We start from the raw sequence: 21,068 nt of genomic DNA on the forward strand, positions 1-21,068 counted from the left end.
TAACTAGTAGATTGAAAATATTCATGCTATAGTGATGTTGAAGCTACTCGCAAATGTATCGAAAAACAGCGGATATTATATATTTCCTTCTTTTCTTTTATGGATGTTATGTTTATGAGAGGTGACAAATATCAAGTGTTTTAATAGAATTACATATAACAAACTGATTCTAGCATCACGTCATTCAAATGCAAGATATTATTAAGTTTAAATGTTAAATACAAACAAGTACTGTTAACGAAGAATATGTATTTATATCATAACAATATTAACAGTATTTTTTTTAAAAAAAAATCAAATCATGACTCGTTGTTTTAACTATTCGAGTCATGGATTCTCCATATATTACTTACTGCATCTCATTTTAAGGAGATAAACTTCCGTCTTTCCTTATTTTGTTGTTATTGCCAGTCCATTCTTTGTGTATCTGTGATGTATTTTCTGGTTTATAGCAAACTATACAGACTCTATTTACAAGGCAGAAACATTCACTGTAAGATTTATGAAAGAGCCAACCGTACGAAGATATGTGAAAGAAAGCGAAAGTATATATTTGTATAACTAGTAAAGTTTGTTAAGTTTCATTTTTTTCTATCGAACAACTGTTTGTCACGGGTAGCAATAGTTATTCAGAAGGAGAAAAACAAAATACTAAATATCGGAAAGTTGGTATATAAGTAGATATATATTAGGAGAAGGATACGGATGTTATAAGATTAAGAAGACCAGTTTTAAGGAACAATGAGACGATCCCGATCAAAAGATAAAAAGAAATCTGGAGCCAGTAAACAAGATGATACAGATTTAACTCTTGATAAATCTGCTACATTGACACCAGACTCGACAATAGGAGAGGAATCGGCTTCAGCATCGAAGGAAGCTACATCTGGAGAAAAACGTAAGTCGAAAAAGACAGAAAAAGAGGGCAAATCTGAACGTAGACGTAAGTCGATAAAGGCAGGAAAAGAGGATGGAACTGAACATAAAAAGTCGAAAAAAGCAGAAAAGGGGGATGCATCTGTACGTAGACGTAAGTCGAAAAATGTAGAAATTGGGGACGAATCTGAACATGAGCATAAGTCGGAAAGTACAGAAAAAGACGATGCATCTGAACGTAAAAAGAAAAAGAAAAAGGCAGGAGAAGAGGATGGAACTGAACATAAAAAGTCGAAAAAGGCAGGAAAACAGAACATATCTGGAGAAGCACTTGAGTCAGAAGGGACTGCAGGAGACGATGCATCTGTACCAGTACTTAATTTGGCAGAGACAGTAGAACAGGATGCATCTGAACGTAAACAGAAATCGAAAAAGGCACGAAAAAAGGACATATCTGAAGAAGCACTTGAGTCAGAAGGGATTGCAGGAGAGGATGCATCTGAACGTAAACAGAAATCGAAAAAGGCACGAAAAAAGGACATATCTGAAGAAGCATTTGAGTCAGAAGGGTTTGTAGGAGAGGATGCATCTGAACCAGTACTTAATTTGGAAGAGACAGTACAACTGGATACATCTGAACGTAATCAGAAATCGGAAAAGGCGGGAGAAAAAGACATATCTGAAGAAGTACTTGAGTCAGAAGAAACCATAGGAGAAGATGCATCTGTATCAGTACTTAACTCGGAAGAAACAGTAGAACAGGATGAATCTGCACAAACACTTAAAAAGAAGTCAAAAAAGAAAAAAAAGGAGGATGCAACTGACCAAAACCTTAGGCCGACGGAAGAAACAATGGAGACATATCCGTCTGATATCATAGAAAGTCAATCAGATAGCGCACTTCTTGCTAGTGAATCTGAGGGACTGTTAACGGAGGGTCGATCAGAGGAAACGATGAGCAGGAAATATGTACAGCCATCACGTTCAGAGACAAAAGAAAGAGGGAAAAAGAAGCACAATGTGGTCATTTCTGAAAACATATCAAAACAAAGAATACCATATGAGTCTTCTTCTGCAGAATTAGCAAATAACAAGGTAAGCAAAATCTAATCTAATCTAATATAAATAAAATAAAGAGTTTGTCTGTATGTCTGTCTGCCTGTGTGCGGCCTAGGGAACAGACTAGTGGACCGAGAGTTACCAAATTTTGGTCACGGTTCCTTGGTCCAGGCCCCAGACCAAGAAGAACCGTTTTTCAAAATTCGATCCAGGGGAGCCTCAGGGTGGGCGAGACAAGTAAAAATAATCCAAAATGCCCTGTATTAGTGTCAAATCCATAGTTTTCGCGGTAGCAGAGGTCAATGGTGACACTTACATTAGCGAGCTACCATTGTATTCGTAACGGGGGTCACCTGCGGGGGGTGGGTACCAAAACATGTAAAAATAATCCAAAATGACCGATATTAGTGTCAAATCCATAGTTTTCGCGGTCGCTAAAATGAATGGTGATACTCCCACAGGCGTTACCTTCCAAATGCAGCCCCCATGCGAAGAATGGGAACTTCAGCTAGTCATTAATAAAAAGAAATAGAATTTGGAATGTTTATTTTAAGTTTAATATTACATTATTGTGCACTGATGCTATTGAGAGAAAGCGATGATGAGATTAATGATATTGGTATTTATTCACCAGAAAACTAACTTAGTGAGACCTAGGATTGAACCATAGACACCACAGATAACAGCTAGACATTACTCGAGCAGACGGTTCTACCAAATTTTGACACATTTCTTACATTTTCAGGTTACGTTAGAGCTTTGTATTTCTTTTAGCAGAGCATGCACTAAATGAGGAGCTCCATTACTAATTGTAGATTGACTTCAGGGGAGCTCAGTATAAGGAGACTGTGGACGTATGGCATAAAAATTACAATGCGTAAAACACTAATAAATTTGTGCTAGGTGGCCACTAAAAGGCTTGAATGCCAGTCAGGGCAGAAGCGCAGGAGGCGGGGGGGGGGGGGCGAGTGGTATCTAGCGGGTGTGTCCGTAGGAAGCAGGCGCGTCAGCGACGACGAGGAGTATACGCGTAAACGAGGATAGTGGAAGAGCACACTTACACATACAATACTTTCACTATCAGTCAAAATTCATTTCAATATGCTGTATACTGACTGTAATTACTTATATTCACACTCTCTGAACGAAAAATGTTTCACACCGTATTTTACAAAGACAACCTAGAAAGTTCTGTCGCCTTTTGTGGAGGTCTGTGTTCCATTGGCCCTCACACCGTGAGCTGAATGCGAATGGGGATGAGGCGAAGGTCAGTTGTTGATGTGGGTATATCCAACATACTACCTGGTCTGGCAATTCAGTTACACCGTGAACTTGCGTAAAGACAGAGTGAACATGGGACCTCCACAGAGCGTCATAAGGGCGTGTATGCTGTACTAGTTCAAACTGGGGTCAAACGCCGCTGCAGCGAGATGGAAGATATGCCAGGCCTTTGGTGAAGGTGTCGTCCGCGGACAATGCAGCGGTGGTTTAACAAGTTTAAGGACGGTGACGAAACACTCGAAAACGTCCAAGTGCAGGAAGACCAACACATGAAGATCTTCAGGCAGCAATTGAGGCGAACAGTGGCTAGACATGTGAGGAACTGGGACTATAATTGAGTGTGAGTGGAGAAACCATTTGGCAGCACCTCCATCAACTTGGGAAGCACTAAGGTTTGGATCAATGGGTCTCGTATGATTTGACTCCGGGCCAGAAGGCAACGCGAGCATTTCTGAGGAGCCATTTCTGGAAAGGGAGTTGACGTGATGAGAAGTGGGTCCTGTACGAATCTCCACGGCGCTGTCATCATTGGTTAGTATCCTATGAACAGGTTCCAAAACCAGAACAGGCGAAACCAGCACTGCACCAGAAGAAGTTCCTCCTGTGTGTTTGGTGGACTGCTCGCGGCATTATGCATCGAAAACTATTGCCAGCTGATCATAGCATCAATGCAACTGTGTACATGAGCAGTTGAGCTGTATTCAGAAAAAAACTCTGAAAAAAAAGCACTTCTGAATCGCAAAGGGGTCCTCCTGTTATAGGACAATGCTAAGCCCCACGTGGCTAGGATGACCCAAGACACCATTCTACACCTTGGATGAGAAACACTATTGTATTCGCCATATTTCCGGACATTGCACCATCCGATTTTCACCTGTTCCATTCCATGGACAATTATTTTACCGGACGCCAGTTCAAATCCCTAGTACAGATGCAAAACCCATTTGATACTTTCTTCGCTTCACAGCTCACCAAATTCTACCGCGATGGAATCCATGGCCTTCCAGAACGTTGGTAGGTCGTCGATGCAGATGGGGACTATTTTTGATCTTCCAGGTACGTCTTAGATGACATATTGATGTTCAAAGGTGGTGAGTGAAAAAGCGATAGATTGGTCCCATGTTCGCTCTGTCCTTTCACAAGTTCACGGGTAACTGAACTGCCATAACCAGGTAGTATACAGGATATACCCACACCAACAACCCTTCGCCTTATCTCCAGTTGCATTGGACTCATGATGTGAGGGCCATTGGAACACAGACCTCCGCAAAAGCGACAGAACTTTCTTGGTTACCTTTATATAACTTGTTTGGGCTTTCCCTTCGCAGAGCTTCTGAGTTCATTGGGAATGAATACGAATATTGCAAATGAATTCATTTCTGTCCCGATGAACATTCTTCTGAGAAATTCGTATCACATTGTTCCCTATAGTCATACCAGAAGTCTGCTCCTAAATTCCCCATTTATTACTCGCTGAGGATCGTGGATTCAGTGTGATTTTTGTTGTGTGAGATCTTTAACGTTTGTGGTTTCTCCGGCTGGATCCAAATGATGGAGGTGCAATTTGCAAAGTGCATCAGCAGCTTTAACCAAAGAGAACACATAATTTGGAAATAGAACAGTTTTATATCTACAGACACAAATATGTGATGGCTACCATTATATATATACTTGGAACAATTACAGAAAAGGAAGAGAAAAAATAAATAGTAAGATGTCCATAGAAGAGAAGTGAAATGAATATGAAGAAATAAGCTTAAAGTTAATCTTCAGAAAAATTCGGATGTTGTCAAATTCGCCAGAACTGGAGTTTCCATTTCTTCTTAATAGGAAGTTTGCCTCACGTACAGGGTTGAATTCAGGGGGTAGCCCGGGGGGAATCTCCCCCCCGAAGAAAATTAATTCCCCCCGGAGAAACTCAAAAAATTTCAGTCACAAAATGTAGAAATTACTTCACCCAATTATTTGCTTTCTTTCCGTGCACGTGCAGACGAAATCCGATCTCTCAATATACATATAAATGACGCAGACCCATTCTATATAAATATGTAACATGTAAGATAGAACACCAAATAGTCAATAAAACTTGTATTTCTCAACGCTATGACCGAGTTTGGCAGAACATGAAATTGTTAACTGTTGAAGAAAGGTTTGTATTTTAATAGGTACTATACTCTCGCCCTGTATTATATATTAGTAGGTAGCACTAGCACAGATTGAGATAGGAAAGGAAAGATAGGAAAGATCTTTCGATCATTCCATATGATCTCTGATGTCAGCAGACTTCAGTTCTTGAAAATGTACAGTTCTTGCATTATTTGAAATAGGGCGCCTAAATCCCATTTCTCCCATCGGAAGTAACAGACGTAAATGTGTTTTACGATTGTTAAAGTTAACACACCTTTCTTTATTAAAAATAATTCCGTTAAAGGGTGAGATTCAGAGTGCGTCATTTAGTGGGATCAGGGAGGAACAGTTATCCCTCCTTGGTTAGAGATTTATATAGAATTTATCAATATGATAGTAGTATATGAGTGAAAGATTGCTATTGAAGGTGATGAAGATCCTGCTCAGTGCCGTGCCATATGGGTGGGGCAAGCGGGGCGCCGGCCCCGGGCACCGAAGTAATGAAGTAATGGGGCTGTAAAATTCAGGAGGGAAATAGAAAAGAAAAGAAGGAAAGAAAAACAGAGGAATGAAACACATGTGCACATATTATATAAAATGAAAGGAAAAAAGTAATGAAAAGTGCTCAAAATCAAGGAAAAGCAGGGTTCACTTTTTAAAATTTTCTCACCTTTCGCGGCTGGTCTGTCGACCTCACTCATATATACGGGTGCTATCGTATACTCTCGCGCCAAGCGCTGATTTTCCACGACACGGCACTAATCCTACTGAAGATTTCGTAAATTAAACTATTGATGTGTATGCAGTGAAGAAACCAAGGCTAATATGCTTGATTTAGAATCAGAAGTGTGAGAAAGGATGATAACTTTTTGTTAAGATATTCCTATGTATGTTTGTTTTAGGACAAAAAATATTTCAGTTAATTTAAATCTTTTTAAAAACTTCTACATTGGTAACAAACAGTAAGTACTGAATATAGGAAATAATAACAAAAAATAGTTACTGTAAATAGCAGTTAAAGTTTAGTGTAAAATATTTTTGCCAGTCTTTATTTAATGTTTTAGATAAAATTAAACGATTGTTTTTTGTTTTAATTATAATCTCTCATTGAATATTTAGCAGCAATTAGTCTTAATATTAGGTAAGATGTGGATGTAAATGGAATTGTTAAATATGCTGCTTTCTTGCAAAAATACAAAAACAAACCCCCCCCCCCCGAGGAGTTGACATTCCCCCCCGGGTGAAAATGTCTGAATTCAACACTGCTCACGTATCCCAGCTTTTAGCTTCTACCAAAACTTTTTGTCCAAATAGAAACGAGCTTATTGTTAGATTTAACATCTTGGAGCTGTTTAATTGTCAAGTACACCAACTTTATGTTTTTATTCCTTCGCGTGGTAACAATTAACATTGTTGTGTAGCCTTCTCAATATATTAATAATACATATATTAAAGAGAGATACGTAGTTTCTATTATGTTGTTTTTAATTGAATGAAATAGTAAAGAAAATTGAGAAAAATAGAACGTTTTTGCCCTTTTTCGTTTTATTTTCAGAACAATTTTCGCTTCCTTTTTTAGAATGAAAATTTCCCCTAAAATTCCCATCTTCGGTTATTATACAGTTACTATACAGTAGCTATCCCACCAACGAAATAAATTATATCCAGAATTCTAACTGTTCATTCCCTTTCAAATGCCGCCATTGGTATAATGTTTTGATAAGGCGGTAGCGGCCAGCATAATAGTTTTCGCATTGTGGAACCAGGAATTGTATAGAAGAAAATCTGGTTATGGGCATAATATATGTCTGATATTTTTCTTGTATAGTATAATATCTTAGAAGAAAGAATGTGCTGCAGTCCTTCTCAAGCAGTGTAACCCTGATTGAGGGAAAATATATGAAGCTTGGAGGGCGACTTCATTTTCTACCGGCTAATCTATAGGAACCGTTTGTTCATTTAATCATTAATCGTTTCATTTGCATGTTTTTTGCCTACTTTCTGAGTTGCAAATACCGTCGGTGGACTTGCAGATGGAGGAAATGTGCAAAGGGATCTTCCTCCTACCGACGTAGTTATGCGCCCAATCTCAACCTTAATCTAGTGTTTTTCTTTGTTGATTTGGATTTTGAAAAATCAACATTTCCACCAGTTTTCCAAATAAAATACTACTTGTTTTCGTTGGCCATGGCTGTCTTGTTGTTCAATTAAATTATCCTTTTCTTTTTCTTTTGTGTCCATCCTCCGGAGAAATGTATTTTGTCGATCCAATCCCTCTTTGGCCAAGTTCATTCCACGTTTGTAAACGCTCTGGTGTGGTGCTGTACTACTAGACAAAATGTTCTCCTTTAAATTGTCATTTATAAATTAATGTGTAAGAAATATATTAATTCATGACTGGATTTTTGCTTCCGTGAAACAAAATCAAATCTCACATGAGTGAGACTAAAGACCCATCTCTTGTAGAGAATGCGGTCTTGGGAAGTAACGTAACGCAAGTAACGTGTTACTTGTAACGCGTTACATTTTTTCAAAGTAACTGTAACGGTAACGCGTTACATATTTTTAAGTAACGTACCTAGTTTGCGTTACTTTTTTCGCGTCACATTTCGGATGAGTAACTACAATATATGTATATTTTTTTTCGGAAACAAATGTTTCTTTCCTGTAAGCGAATTTTTCAGAATGGAGCAGTGGAGCATGAACGATGTAGGTGACCGACAGTCAGTCACCGGTACACAAAGAAACAGATAAGATCATAGTGCAACTTGTTGTTTTTGGAAGATGTGGACAGCCTCAGTCAAATCATGTGTACTGATTGCAAGCACCTGGAACATTTTGTCGTAGATTTTGACAGCTCCAAATCAATACATTCAGTGAGTGAATTACGAGTACAATAGTACCGGTAGTCTATTTTACTTTGATTGGTGTTGTTTTTATAAAGATGGAGAACAAAAATATTTTTTTGTTCGAACATTTGAAAGAATAATTTTCTTTAAAGCTGAAGATGATGGTGGACAGGATTTAAAGTAAAGTGAAGCCTCTGCGGGAAATATTTATCAACAACTAGGGTGTCATAATTAACGATGTACAGTAACGGGTTAATACGAATAAACTGTGTTCTGATGAGCAGGCTACCTCATTACTAGAAAATAGTTTGTTGATGGTATGTAATATTGGAGTTCTTTCAGATCGGTTTGCGTATCTTAGACTCCCGTTGATTATAGAGTTTGGAACAACTAGCTTTAAAAAGCATGTATCGATTTTAGTTACTGGCAAGTTTTGATTCACCCCCATTTAATGTGTTCTCATTTTATTAGTTGTAGTGTAATGTTTCTCTATATTCCGTATTTGTATAATTTTACATAACAACATTGTTATTATTATACAATTAGTTTAGCAGAATAATAATAAGCAACCATTTTTTCTAACGCATAGTTATGGGCACGAGTCAAGCTAAAACTCGACTCGAATTCAAGTCGAGTCAAAGGTAATATTCTCGAGTCGAGTTCCGAGCCGATTCACTGTTTTTGGCGTCGAGTTTCGAGTCGAGTCGAGTTTTATAAATGGCTCGCTCGTTTTAACTCGCTTTGAAATCATGGCCTGATTAAACTGGAAAGCGAAAGCCATAAGAAATGTAAGCTAAGCAGTAATATGGAATACTTTTAGTGTTGCTTACGAGAGGGCACACTGCTCGCATCTCGTCTCGTCTCGATAGCGAGATTCCAAGAGATTTTTTATTACAAGTTCAGCTCGGCTCGGCTCAACTGAGCCGATGGCTCGAGCGTCTCGCATCGTATGTGTACTTCTGTGTATGGCCTGCTACGTTGTCAATTTTTTCGTTAGCTCCGAAACCTGTCTGGCAGTCCCAGCCGACATTAAATCCTCTTGTTCGTTGGTCGAACGAATGAAATACCGTACACTTTCAGTTTTTTGTCAAGAAAACTTTGTGTGAATACTTTTGCCGCTAACGACGATGCTTCCGTGATCCGGACCTGTATCTCGACGACATTCATTTCTCGTTTGTTAATATATTTCGATTTTTCGGTTAGGACTTTGATCACAGCTTAACGTGGGTGTCACATACTTCGTAATTTTCCGTGCTCTGCTTCGTACCGCTCAGTTTCATATCGCACTTTTTATTGCTCTGTTTCGATTAAGAAGTAATTCTACTTTCACAGGTAGGACTAGGGTAGTATTTTTTACTAATCTTCCGTAAGGGGATGCCAATAAATTGTAGAAGATGAATTGAACATAAAACCAGTTGCAGCTAAGTTTGTTCCTAATCTTTTGAACAACGGCCAATTTAAGCCCAAAGTTTAGGTTAAGAAACTATATGCCCACTGTCATCCCACCATCTATCTACCGTCTTGCGATTTCTATTTTTTTCTCTTAAACGAAATTCTAGTAGAAAAAGTTGCACTTTAACTAGATCGGACTGTTTCAAGCGGAGTCGTCGCCAACAGTCTTGAGAATCTGGTTGCCTTGAAGTTCAGCAGATTAAAACCTTTTCGAAAACTTGTGGCATATTATGAACAAGAAACTACGGGAAAGGTGTTTTGAAGAGAAACCAGCTAATGACAGCAATAGTGCACACTTGGTACCATGATTTAGACATGTCAACATGCCACAATTTTGTTCATATCATGCCCTATGAACACTACTGCTAGAGGACTTTCAGCAGTGGGGAAATCACTATCGTTGCATACAAGTGCAAGGCGACTACGTTGAAGGTGACTGCAATTAGGATTTGAGGTACATAACCTAGGATAGAGCTATAGTTCTTTAAGAAATTATGGAATACGAGATCATCGTGTTTTTCTCATCATTGCTTTATTCATGAACTTTTCCATATATATATTACAGTCCAAAGGCACTAGAAGAACGAGTGTTGATCTTCCAGAGCTCCAGGCAAAGGAAAGGGAATTTTTCTATCTTGTAGCTGGAGGTGATGTTTCTAAAGTTGCGAGTTTTCTTTCTGATAACCCAAAATTTAATTACAATTGCACGGATTATCAGGTAAGTTTGTATTTGATATCTTCAGCATTAAATTAAGATTAAGACAAATATTTAGGAACACCGATATATATTTTGTTTCCCCTTACTTGAGCGGATACAAAAGAAGCAATAAGTAAAAATTGTAAGGCCTTGTGATCGTGAGTGGTGGAACTAGGTCGAAACCTAGTTAAGATTCTGGAGTGCGTCAAATTTTAGCTTACGTTTATTTCCTAATCTCCGCACTCATCAAGGCATCTTAATTCATTCTTATTGCTTTCTGTCTTTGACAGATGATTATCATATGATTCCATTTCTCTCTACTAATTCGTATGATTTTTTTAATAGTTTACTCTTCCTTATTTCTCTCTCCTATCCTTCCAGCCACCCAACATCCTTCCAAATGAACTAAGTTGCTTGTATCTCTATCAGTACTATGGCGTCTATTGAGAAAACTTTTCTGCTTCTGGGTCCCTGTCTCAGAGGCTATGGGGCAGAGGTACCTAGGAGAACTCCCCTGAATTTTGACAAAGGGTAAGTTGGCCCACCCTTAAATTTCGGGAGGTGTGCAATCTGTGCATAGAGCCAGTTTCTTAATTTTGGAAGTTGTCGAAACTAAAAGTTTGGTTTGGTAGTATAGAACATATTGAACAGGGGTAGGTATCTGTGTGAATTTAGTTTGCATATCTCATTCCCTTTTACGGGTAAAATATTGTCAAAAATTCATATCTTGAAAGTTTCTGACCTATTTTATCCTCTTTGATAATTTTATCACGTTATATGATCATATAGGTGAATATAGCGGTCTATTCTCTATAATAGCACCTGGGTATATTAACACTCATCCAAAATTTGGGAGGGGTAGGGATGTAGCCCTCAAAATTTTGGAATTGTGAAAAACAAATAACTTTATTAATATTATTAATAGTAGTAGCAGTATGACCAGCAGTAGTCACAACTATGTAATTTTCTTGTATTACTTCATAAAGTTGCTTTTTTTTTTGTTCTACAAATGTTTACATGCTACACAATATTTAGACTTATTATGAATCCTTTTGTCTGTAAGACAAAATATGAGAAATTACAAAAGTGTGTATGTATGGAGGCAACAATTCAAATATTATCTCAATATTTTAAGATTTTCTTTTTCTATTATTTTTATTTTTGTATGACAACACGACTTCATTTAATTATATTTTCCAAGTGAAATTTAATGGTACATAATAGTACACTATTTTTATATACGTACTAAGTTCAAAAATATATACTTACATAGCAAGTTTCTACGATGATCGGAGAGTTTCAACGATATATAAGACGCTTGTGGTTGACATATATATATATATATATATATATATATATATATATATATATATATATATATATATATATATATATATATATATATATATATATATACACCTAGCTATATATATATACACAGAGGATAGACAAAAACATCTAAAAACACTTCATACAGGACATGTAAGTTTGGCTCTCCACTGTACAACAAGTGTTGCAGTTACCGATCGTTTCTTGTTTTCAATGTGTCATGTGGACCTTCCTCTTCCGTCAACAATAACCAGTTTACCTATGAGTGTCGTGGTGTGAAAGTGGTGCGGTAAAATCGGCGACTTCACAGACTTCCAAAAAGGCATGATCGTTGGTGCCCGTCTGGTTGGAGCTTCAGTGGCAACAGTGGCGAACATTGTGGGAGTATCGCAAGGCAATATGTCCAATGTCACGAGGGCATACACAGTTCATGGACAAACGACGTTTGCGAAGCACAACAGTGGTCGAAAGACAATCCTGTCAGATAGGGACCGGAGGGCATTGAAACGGATTGTAGCAGCTAAAAAGAAAATCACTGCAATGAAAATTACGTCTGAACTCAATTCCGGTCTACAGAACCCGGTTTCATCGAAAATAGTGCGACGGGAACTTCATAAAATGAAAACTCATTGCAGAGCCGCTATTGCCAAATCTCTGGTCACAGCAGTAAATGCGAAGGGGTGTATCCAGTGGTGCAAGGACCATAAGGCGTGGACTCATGAGCAGTGGAAACACGTAATGTGGTCCGATGAATAGACCTTCACCTTGTTTCCAACAACCGGTCGTGTTTACGTATGGAGAACACCGTCGCAGGCCTATGATAAGACTGTCTGCTCCCAACTGTAAAGCATAGGGTGGTTCTGTTACAGTATGGGCAGTGATATCGTGGTTTTCTGCAGGTCCCATCATAGTCCTACATGGAATGTTGAATGCTAAGGCGTATGCGGCCATTTTGGGGGACCAGGTTCTACCCATAGCCCAAATATTGAGCCCTGATGGTGATGGTATCTACCAAGATGATTTGGCATCCTGTCACGCCACAAAAACTGTGAAATCATGGTTTGAGGAGCATGACGAGGAGCTATCACACCATCACCACAATCACCAAATCTGAACATCGTTGAGCCATTGTGGTCTGAGCTAGAAAGGCGTGCTCGGTCTCATTACCCTCCACCAGCATCTCTTAAGGAACTGGAGCATGTTTTGGAGGTACAATGGCACAAAGTTCCACACACCACGATTCAGGAACTGTATATGTCCATTCCACGTCGGATCCAAGCTGTTTTGGACGCAAAAGAAGACCGCACACCACACTAGGTATGATTTTTACATTTCTGCAAAAGTTTTAGATTTTTTGTCCAACCACTATATATATTAGTGGTGGGCACGAAAACCGAAACCGGTTATCGGCTTTCTCCAAACCCGGTTTCCGGTTTTTATAAAAACCGGGTTTCCCCATCCCTTATATATATATATATATATATATATATATATATATATATATATATATATATATATATATATATATAAGAGAAACCAAGTGAAGGACGAGAAAAAAAATCGTTCATTTATAGAACTTCAATATGATGCAATTATCAATTATGGATTTTGTTTTCTGTCTGAGCCGCCTGTAACATAAATCGGATCAAGTTTTGTGGGAAAAAGCGATGAAATATCACTGAATACTTTACTGATATGTATGTAACTGCATTTTTTTTACTTTGCAGAAACAACTACAGTCAAAATTGTTTGACATAATAAATTATTGAAATTGAATTGAATTGATGTTAAATTTGTAGTCAAGGAAGTGATTATTTCAGTCATTTGAGACTGGTCGATATAAGACGTTGAAGCGCGTTATTAGAATCTGAGGAAGGCAAAGAGACACACAATGAGTAAATGAGAGGGAGGCGAAGAAAGGTAGGCAATACAGTGTACGCGGAATCATGGATCCAGATGCGTTATGTCTGTAGAACAACCGACTATGTTATCGATCTTCTTGTTTGCCAATCGTTATTATCTTTTAAAAGCGACACATTATCTATTAGCTCTTTCTTCTCTCACTGAGGAAGCAAATCCGTAAACTGTAATGTAAGCAGAGAGAATTCAGTTGCATGTAGCTGGACTATTCTACTTAAATCAGGATGCTTAATAGTGTTAGTGAAATGAAATGAAATTTTGAGTTTTACGTCCCACGGTTATGCCGGTTAGGCTAAAGGAGACGGTGATAATGAGTAATGAATGAAATGGTGGAATGAAGAAAGTGGGAGGAAACGGGAGAACCCCGAGAAAACCCACGCACACGGTGAATAGTGTTAGTGAGTACCAGTTTGTTTCTCTATAAAAGAACGGACATATTAAATAGTTGCTGAAATTTAGCGTCCCTTTTCAGCACAGAGGTTATATGAAGTAGCTTACAGCTTAAGGTGGAATTCGAACCACTGTAATGCGTTCGCCTACTGGACTCGAACCTCGGTCCACGTGCACAAAGGCGTGCGTGCTAGTTACTAGACCATAGGGGAGAACGGGCATGGAGGGTAAAAGAGATTATGGCCATCATAACTTGCATTCTAAATAATAAATGAAAATGGCTGTTGGTGATTGAGGTCGGCCGTATATTGACAAGGGGAAAAGACACCCGATAAAAAGTTCACTACTGTGAGCAATGCAACAAGATCTATGTTTACTCGAATAGTGCAAGATAAAAGCCTGTCCAATGTTCTGACTGAGATAGTCAATGCATTCAGGCCTCTTTTTCTCAGCATTCTCTCCTACCTTCCTCTGCCTCGGCTTGGTTAGCTAGACTTTGGTCAATATATACCAGACTTTAAAATGCACTATTTTGTACCAACCAGACACACAGAAGGTATAAAAGTATGTATTTCCTTTCAAAAAAGATGCATAAAAAGTTAGGCTTTTAGATTATAATAGAAAATGTCAAATAATCTTTGGAGTTCAAATTTGAATTTCAAGGGAGATTTTTCCTTTGAGTCACTGATTGCAAGACGGGAATGTTCACAATACATACTCCTCATCGTATAAGGGTAAATTATTAGACCAAAGGTATCGAAGATAGATTGGACATGTAGCTCGCACGTCAGCATAGAGTGTTTGTTGAAAAGTCTCCTTTAGAAATATCTTTGAAAGGCTGAGAACGTTGAAAGATTATATAAAAAAGAATCTTGAAGAGCGTAAATCATGGGAACAGCTACGACAGAAATAAATTAACAGAAGATAGAGGAATTCACCGGAGGACTTTTCTTGATCAATAGAATGTAAGAGAATTCTAATCCATAGAATTAATGGATATTGTGTTGTCTCTTCCCCATGCCATAAGCGTCAGTGGACCACCGGTGGGCAACTAACGGCACCTCGCCAAAATTTGGCAGCCCCGCAGCGACAATCCGCGGTGGCTCCATTTCCGGTTTGAAAATTATACCACCAGCGACAGAGACACGACGAAACGCCAAGAACCACAAAATTACTTCCCCAAAATATGTAAATCGCCTATATGAGTGATTTGTTTACATTAAGATAAATATAAAGAACAATAAAAAAGGAGCCTAGGGTGGACGCGAACCATCAACCTTATGGTTACTAGATGCTTGTTCTACTACTTCGCCACGGAGGCGATGAAGAAAACTTCGCTTGTAGAGGGATAAATCGATGAGGTTCTTTTAATTTGGCCAATCAGAGTGCTTCTTTAACCGTGTATATTCGATACTCGTTTAGGATTAGATAAAATGCGGTAGCCATGCAGTTTTATAGCAAAATGACGCGCATCTGTTTACTTTATTTCATAGTTCTAATGACCGGCGACAGTTGCCATCTAAATTCATACAATTATACGTACTCATCTTAAGATTTTTCACTTCATGATGTAAAGGCAGGGGTTACTCTTGACCCTCGGAGCTCACTTTAGAAACAATTCATCAGGGAAAAATAATATATAATAATAACCGCACATGACTGGCGATAATACGTGTTGGTCCCTTCGCGATTCACCGCGACGAATCAAAGGAGCGCGGACCAAAATGAAGTCTCGCTGCTACGCGGTGGTAACTTGAACACCCTGACTCTAGATAGTGTTTCGACCGAACGAATTCTACCACCAGTGGCATACTAGCAACAATCCTTCGACGCGTTGCTACATCGACTATCGACATTTATCAGAAAGTGGGCCACTAGGTGTTGACGTTTACAGCATGGGTTTGTGACCTCAAAGAACATGTTAAATGGTTATTTACTAAAACTTTCCACTGCGACGTTTGGAAGTATCTATTAGTTTGAGTGTATTTAAATAGAGAAATCTCGTTGAGTCGCCGGCAGTTTCAATGATATATTACCCTATTCATCTGAAAACACAAAGCAAAGGTGGCTTCCAATCATTGAGGTCAGCTCACGTCGTTTCTAGTATGTCGTACAGCGCAGCAAGACATGGATAGAAAAAGAGATACAAAGGAAAGAATATAAATAAAACAGAAGAAACTAACAATATAAGAAACAATTATTTTTAGAAAATATTTGCTTATCTAAATGAGAAGAAACTGCACTACTTTCCACGAATCCCAACTACAAGGAAGAATTGGCGGGTGGGTGTGTAAAGTACGTTAAGTCAAAAATTAACGTTTTAGAGAATTCGCATATGAAAGTTCAGGCATAAACTCAAAATCTGGATTTGGGAAAATGATTAGCTGTTGTAGCTCTTCATGTTAATAAGACTATTTTTTTGGATTTATGTCTGAAACTGAAAACCGGATTTGTGGATTTATATTTTAACTTTCAAATGAGACTTTTCTAAAACACTAACTTTTGATTATCGTACTTTACACACCCACCCGCCAATTATGCTCTTAAAAAACAACTAATATATCTAGAACATTAGCATGCACAACGAAGAACACTTCATTACACATATAAACAAAACAAGAACACAAAGAAGAATACCTTCAACGTTACCTTCAACTCTATGATAAATAAAATTTCTCAAAATGTGCAGATTGAAGATAAATGGAAAGATCTTTAAACTCAACAAGTAGTTTTCAACAGAATGTTGAAATTGCTGCCAATTCAACGGACATGTCACTAATGTAGAAGAGACCCCGTTTCCTGCAAATGAGAAGAAATATCGTATCCCCTGCACCCGACAAGAACTTTCGCGCAACATGCAAGGCCAATGATCACCGAACTGGTGGGATCAACTGCCCTTTGTAGTTGTCACATAAACAACTTTCATTGATTTTAAAGCTATTAGTAAATAAAGGAAGATATCGAACGAATTTAACTTATTGGAGGCGGCTCTACAAAGGTTCATAAACAATCGCTAGTGAATACGGCTCTCAAGGAAAAACACAAAAACTCCAATTAAACAAAGAACGAGGGACTAGACTATCTTATTCACGACAAAGAAATCAACGAACTCAAAAAGACTAAAAGAAAGAGTTGAAAATATAGGAATGGATGTCATCCAGCGACTTCAAGAATCAGATTATCTGAACAACAACTAAATACATTATAACTTGCTCTCTTCAATCTTAAAGCTACACAGAGAAACTACAAATTTCACAGAACCGTAGATACAGCTTTCAGTAAAATACTCAAAATAAAGCTTCATATTGTTAAACTATAAAAAACGTGATATATGTATCACATACAGCAAAACTACAGATATTGCCAAACTAATGAAATCAACTACCGTTTGCAGCACAGGTAGTGACACTTAAGAATGTGTGTGCAGCGAGTGGCCGTTGTTAGTTGTGTGTTACGTGATTTTTTTTAGTACGTCACGCTGGGTTGTGGGGAGAAGTGTGTTCCATGGAGCTGAGATAGTTGTGCAAAATGCGAGACCTTTCTATCTTCGAAGTAGTCCAAATTGTGGTCATGCAATCAATTGGCGTAAGTGTACCTAAGATGACTACTGTCTTATGTATGTGAGGACGAATACTACCTAAGGTGGTGGGGACCTACATGATTCATGACCAAACAACATCTACAAGGAGTAATAGTGGACGGGAGAGAAGCTTCAGTGACAGAAATGGCAGGGCACTGAATAGGATTGTCACCAGACCGTAGAGCTAATGCATCAAAAGTGACTTTAACTCAATCAACACCTAGAACTGATTATTGCGACAATCACAGTTCGTCTCAAATAGCATATCCTAAACATCTGCGGTTGATTTGCAACTTACAAACTGCTGATGACCGACATCGATACTTTAACACAAGGAAAATAGTGATGAAAATATTAAAGTGGATTGCCGATGATCAAAACCGCGTATAGTGGTACGACAAAAGCCATCCCACCATATTTTCGGGCAAACGCCCGAAGAAGTTAACGCTCTGAACGATCTTCTCTCTACCATCAAACCTGGCGCTGACTCTGTCGACTGCAATTTCCTTGTACAAGAGCTAGTCAAAAAAAGACTGAAATTTTTCTCTTACGCATGGAATAAACTAGGCTGGCCCCAGATTGGTGTGATCTTTTTCAAACTAATCTACGTTGACTTGAATGCAGTTTGTCAAACGCGTCTGGCAGTCTTGGAACACGTGCTGAAAATCATTCGTAGACATTTACTTTAAAACAGCCTCAGTTTTCTTCACGATAGTCTCCGAAGAACCAAAATGCTCACGCGTTTGCTCCTTTTTCAAACACGAGAAAAGAAAAAAATCACACGGAATTAAGAGGATGAAGAATACACGGGAAATATAGAGAATGGGGGACCTTTCAATGTTTCTGTGGACCAAATGTTGAGTAACAACGTTGTATCCGTGAGAGCGTGCATTGTCATGATAAAGGCTCCAAACAGAAGGATGCATTTCCGGCCGTTTCGTTGTATGTGTTTAGCAAGAACGAAGAAAACAGACTTATAATATTCGTGAGTAACCATCGTATGTGGCTGAACTTCATATTGGTGCACCATTCCACAGTAGTCGAAGATTGAAATGACCACCACTTTTCCTCCCAACCGATCAACCTCCGCCTTTTTGCCGTCGGAGAATCAGGTGATTTCCATACTGAGCTGGCCTGTTTGCTTTCCGATCTAATGGTGAGGTCAAGTCTCATCATTTGTAAAGATGGAATTCAGGTATCCATCCCCATGCTCCACTACCAGAGTTGAAGTTCCCTACACACTTCCGCTCGCAACATATTATGTTCAGGAGTCAATAATCTTGGGATCAATCTCACAGAAACGCGTCTCATGTTCAAGTGATCATGCAGAAGTGAAAATGCACTTCCATGAGAAATTTGTAACTTGTCTGCTAGTCTGTTAATTGTTACTTGTTGGCATTCATGAGCAATAAGGGTAGCTAAGTTTACTGCTGTTTCTGGAGAACCAGGACCGCCTTGCTTTGTTCTTGAAATGGGCCCGCCTTAAGTCCCTTGAGCAATCAAAATGCTGTGGATTACGACAGAATACCTCACCATATGCCTCCTACAGGCATGTAGCCAGGATTTTGTGCAGGTGGGGATCCGTGACATGAAACACTATGGTCATCACACCAGGAGCTCGATGATTCTAAACAATTTTACTGGAACATATATTGGTTCGTTTAGCCAGGATTTCGTAATAGGGGGGAGGGGGTGACATAAAATTCTGAATAATGTCTTGTAAAATATTTTGCAATATCTGCGTTCCTTTTTCTGTTGAATCAAATGTTAACAGAACTTTCTTTCCATATATATTTTTGTTTTTATTATTCCGTCAACTACGGTACAGTCTGTTTCAAATGACAGGTTAAAGGAGCAGTAGAAAATTGTTTTTGAAATAACATGTTTGATATTGCAAGGATGCGATGATGAAAAATTATGATAAAAAATGACCAAGCTGTTACACAACGGTACTATGCTTTCGGAAGCTTGAAATCTCCCTGACTAGTAGCAGAAATTCTGAGAATTCTGCAACTTTTCTAGAAATTTCAAATTCCCTGACTCTTCCAGGATATACCGCTCACATCGCAACCATGTATTGCAAGTATTACAAATTTCCTCATAAGAAAGAGTAACCAAAAGCTTCCTGTAGTTTATTTTTAACGCTGATCCTTCTTTTTCTCATCTCATTTTGTTTCATTCTTTCCTATTTTTTTCATTTCTGGTCTCGAAGGGGGGAAATCCGGATCCCCCGGACCCCGCCTTTCCTTGGCTATGTGCCTGCCTCCTGCAACAATCTGTATGCTTCCATGCCACATTTCTGCAAACTTCATTTCTTATGTAGACGACAGGTGAACTGGCATGTTTTTCTTGTACCCTGTGCATGGAGGCAGGCACAAGTGAATTGTTATTTTTGTCTAACAATCAGGGATGATCCGTTTTCATCATGTAACGCTGTTTCAAAATGTTTCTTCTTCACTGTGTGCTACAAAAGGAAACTCTCAGTCTTTGTTGACGGGCCCTCATATTCTGTGGGTTCTATGATTACAGCCGCACAATGCATTACAAACAGTGATTCTGTGTCATTTTAGGTGACCATGTGCATTTTAATGGGCCATTTGTGTTTCTGGGACCGTTCCATTATTATGGTAATCATCTGACATATCAAAAACATCACAAAGGTATGTATAAAAAAACTTTCAGACATGTACTTCAGCCGTGCAATTATACAAACTGCAATCAAACCTAAAGTCCATTCAACATAAAGATAGGAAAAAGTACATAATTTGAAGTATAGAGAGAAGAAAATTAATTAAACCTCAAGAAGTATTCAACTTTGGCATCCTAGAAATCATACCCAAAACAGCTGTGCAAAATTACATAAGGATAGGTCAATAGCCGTCTTTTACACTCTGTCGGAGTGGGGACTTCCAAGCATTAGGGTGGGTAGTTTAAGCGAAATAGCATCTTTAGTTCTATAATAATATCTTACGATGTAACTTCAGCAATGTTGCCTATAAATATATAAACTTTGGTCTGAATTAAATTTTACTTGTTGCAGGGTGTAACAGCTCTTCATCTCGCTATAAGAGAAGGAAGTGAAGATATGATAGATTATTTGCTGAGCCTTCCTAATTTTGACGTCACAGACTGTGCACTACATGCAGCCAAAGAAGGCGATCAGAGAACACTTGAGATAATCTTAGATAAATTGGAAGAAATTTCTCCTGGATTAGAGAAACTTGGGTATACAAGAGCGCTAGAGTTTGACGAAAGCACGACACCACTAATATTAGCAGCAAGCAATGGTCACTATAATATTATAAGGATGTTACTAAACCGAGGGCATTCCATTCCCAAACCACATAAACCTGATTGTCTTTGCAAAGATTGTATGTGAGTATTGAGATAGTTAACTTTTATCTAAGAATACTATACAGTAGAGTGCAGTAATGTTTTAGAATTCCAATGTGCAATGTTTTAGAATTTCTATAATGTTTAAGTTTCTTTGGCATAACGAGATTAGAAA

The 21,068-nt window shown here is 38.4% G+C and overlaps 1 protein-coding gene across 4 annotated transcripts in view; it reads left to right on the plus strand.

Moving 5' to 3' along the window:
* Window positions 1-343: 343 nt before the first annotated feature.
* The window catches only part of LOC145678690 (short transient receptor potential channel 1-like), a 124,753-nt gene continuing 104,028 nt past the window's right edge, over window positions 344-21,068 (plus strand). For 2 of the 4 annotated variants that reach the window (XM_081749092.1, XM_081749093.1), the window contains exons 1-3: window positions 344-1,971; window positions 10,210-10,362; window positions 20,601-20,935. In XM_081749092.1, coding sequence (XP_081605218.1) covers window positions 742-1,971; window positions 10,210-10,362; window positions 20,601-20,935 — 1,718 coding nt within the window. In that variant the 5' untranslated portion in view covers window positions 344-741. The remainder of the gene's footprint in view (window positions 1,972-10,209; window positions 10,363-20,600; window positions 20,936-21,068) is intronic. The other 2 variants (XM_081749091.1, XM_081749094.1) reach the window with 1 other exon arrangement.

This window comes from Thermobia domestica, chromosome 2 (genome assembly GCF_964235325.1).
Source record: "Thermobia domestica chromosome 2, izTheDome1.hap1.1, whole genome shotgun sequence".
NCBI lineage: Eukaryota > Metazoa > Arthropoda > Insecta > Zygentoma > Lepismatidae > Thermobia > Thermobia domestica.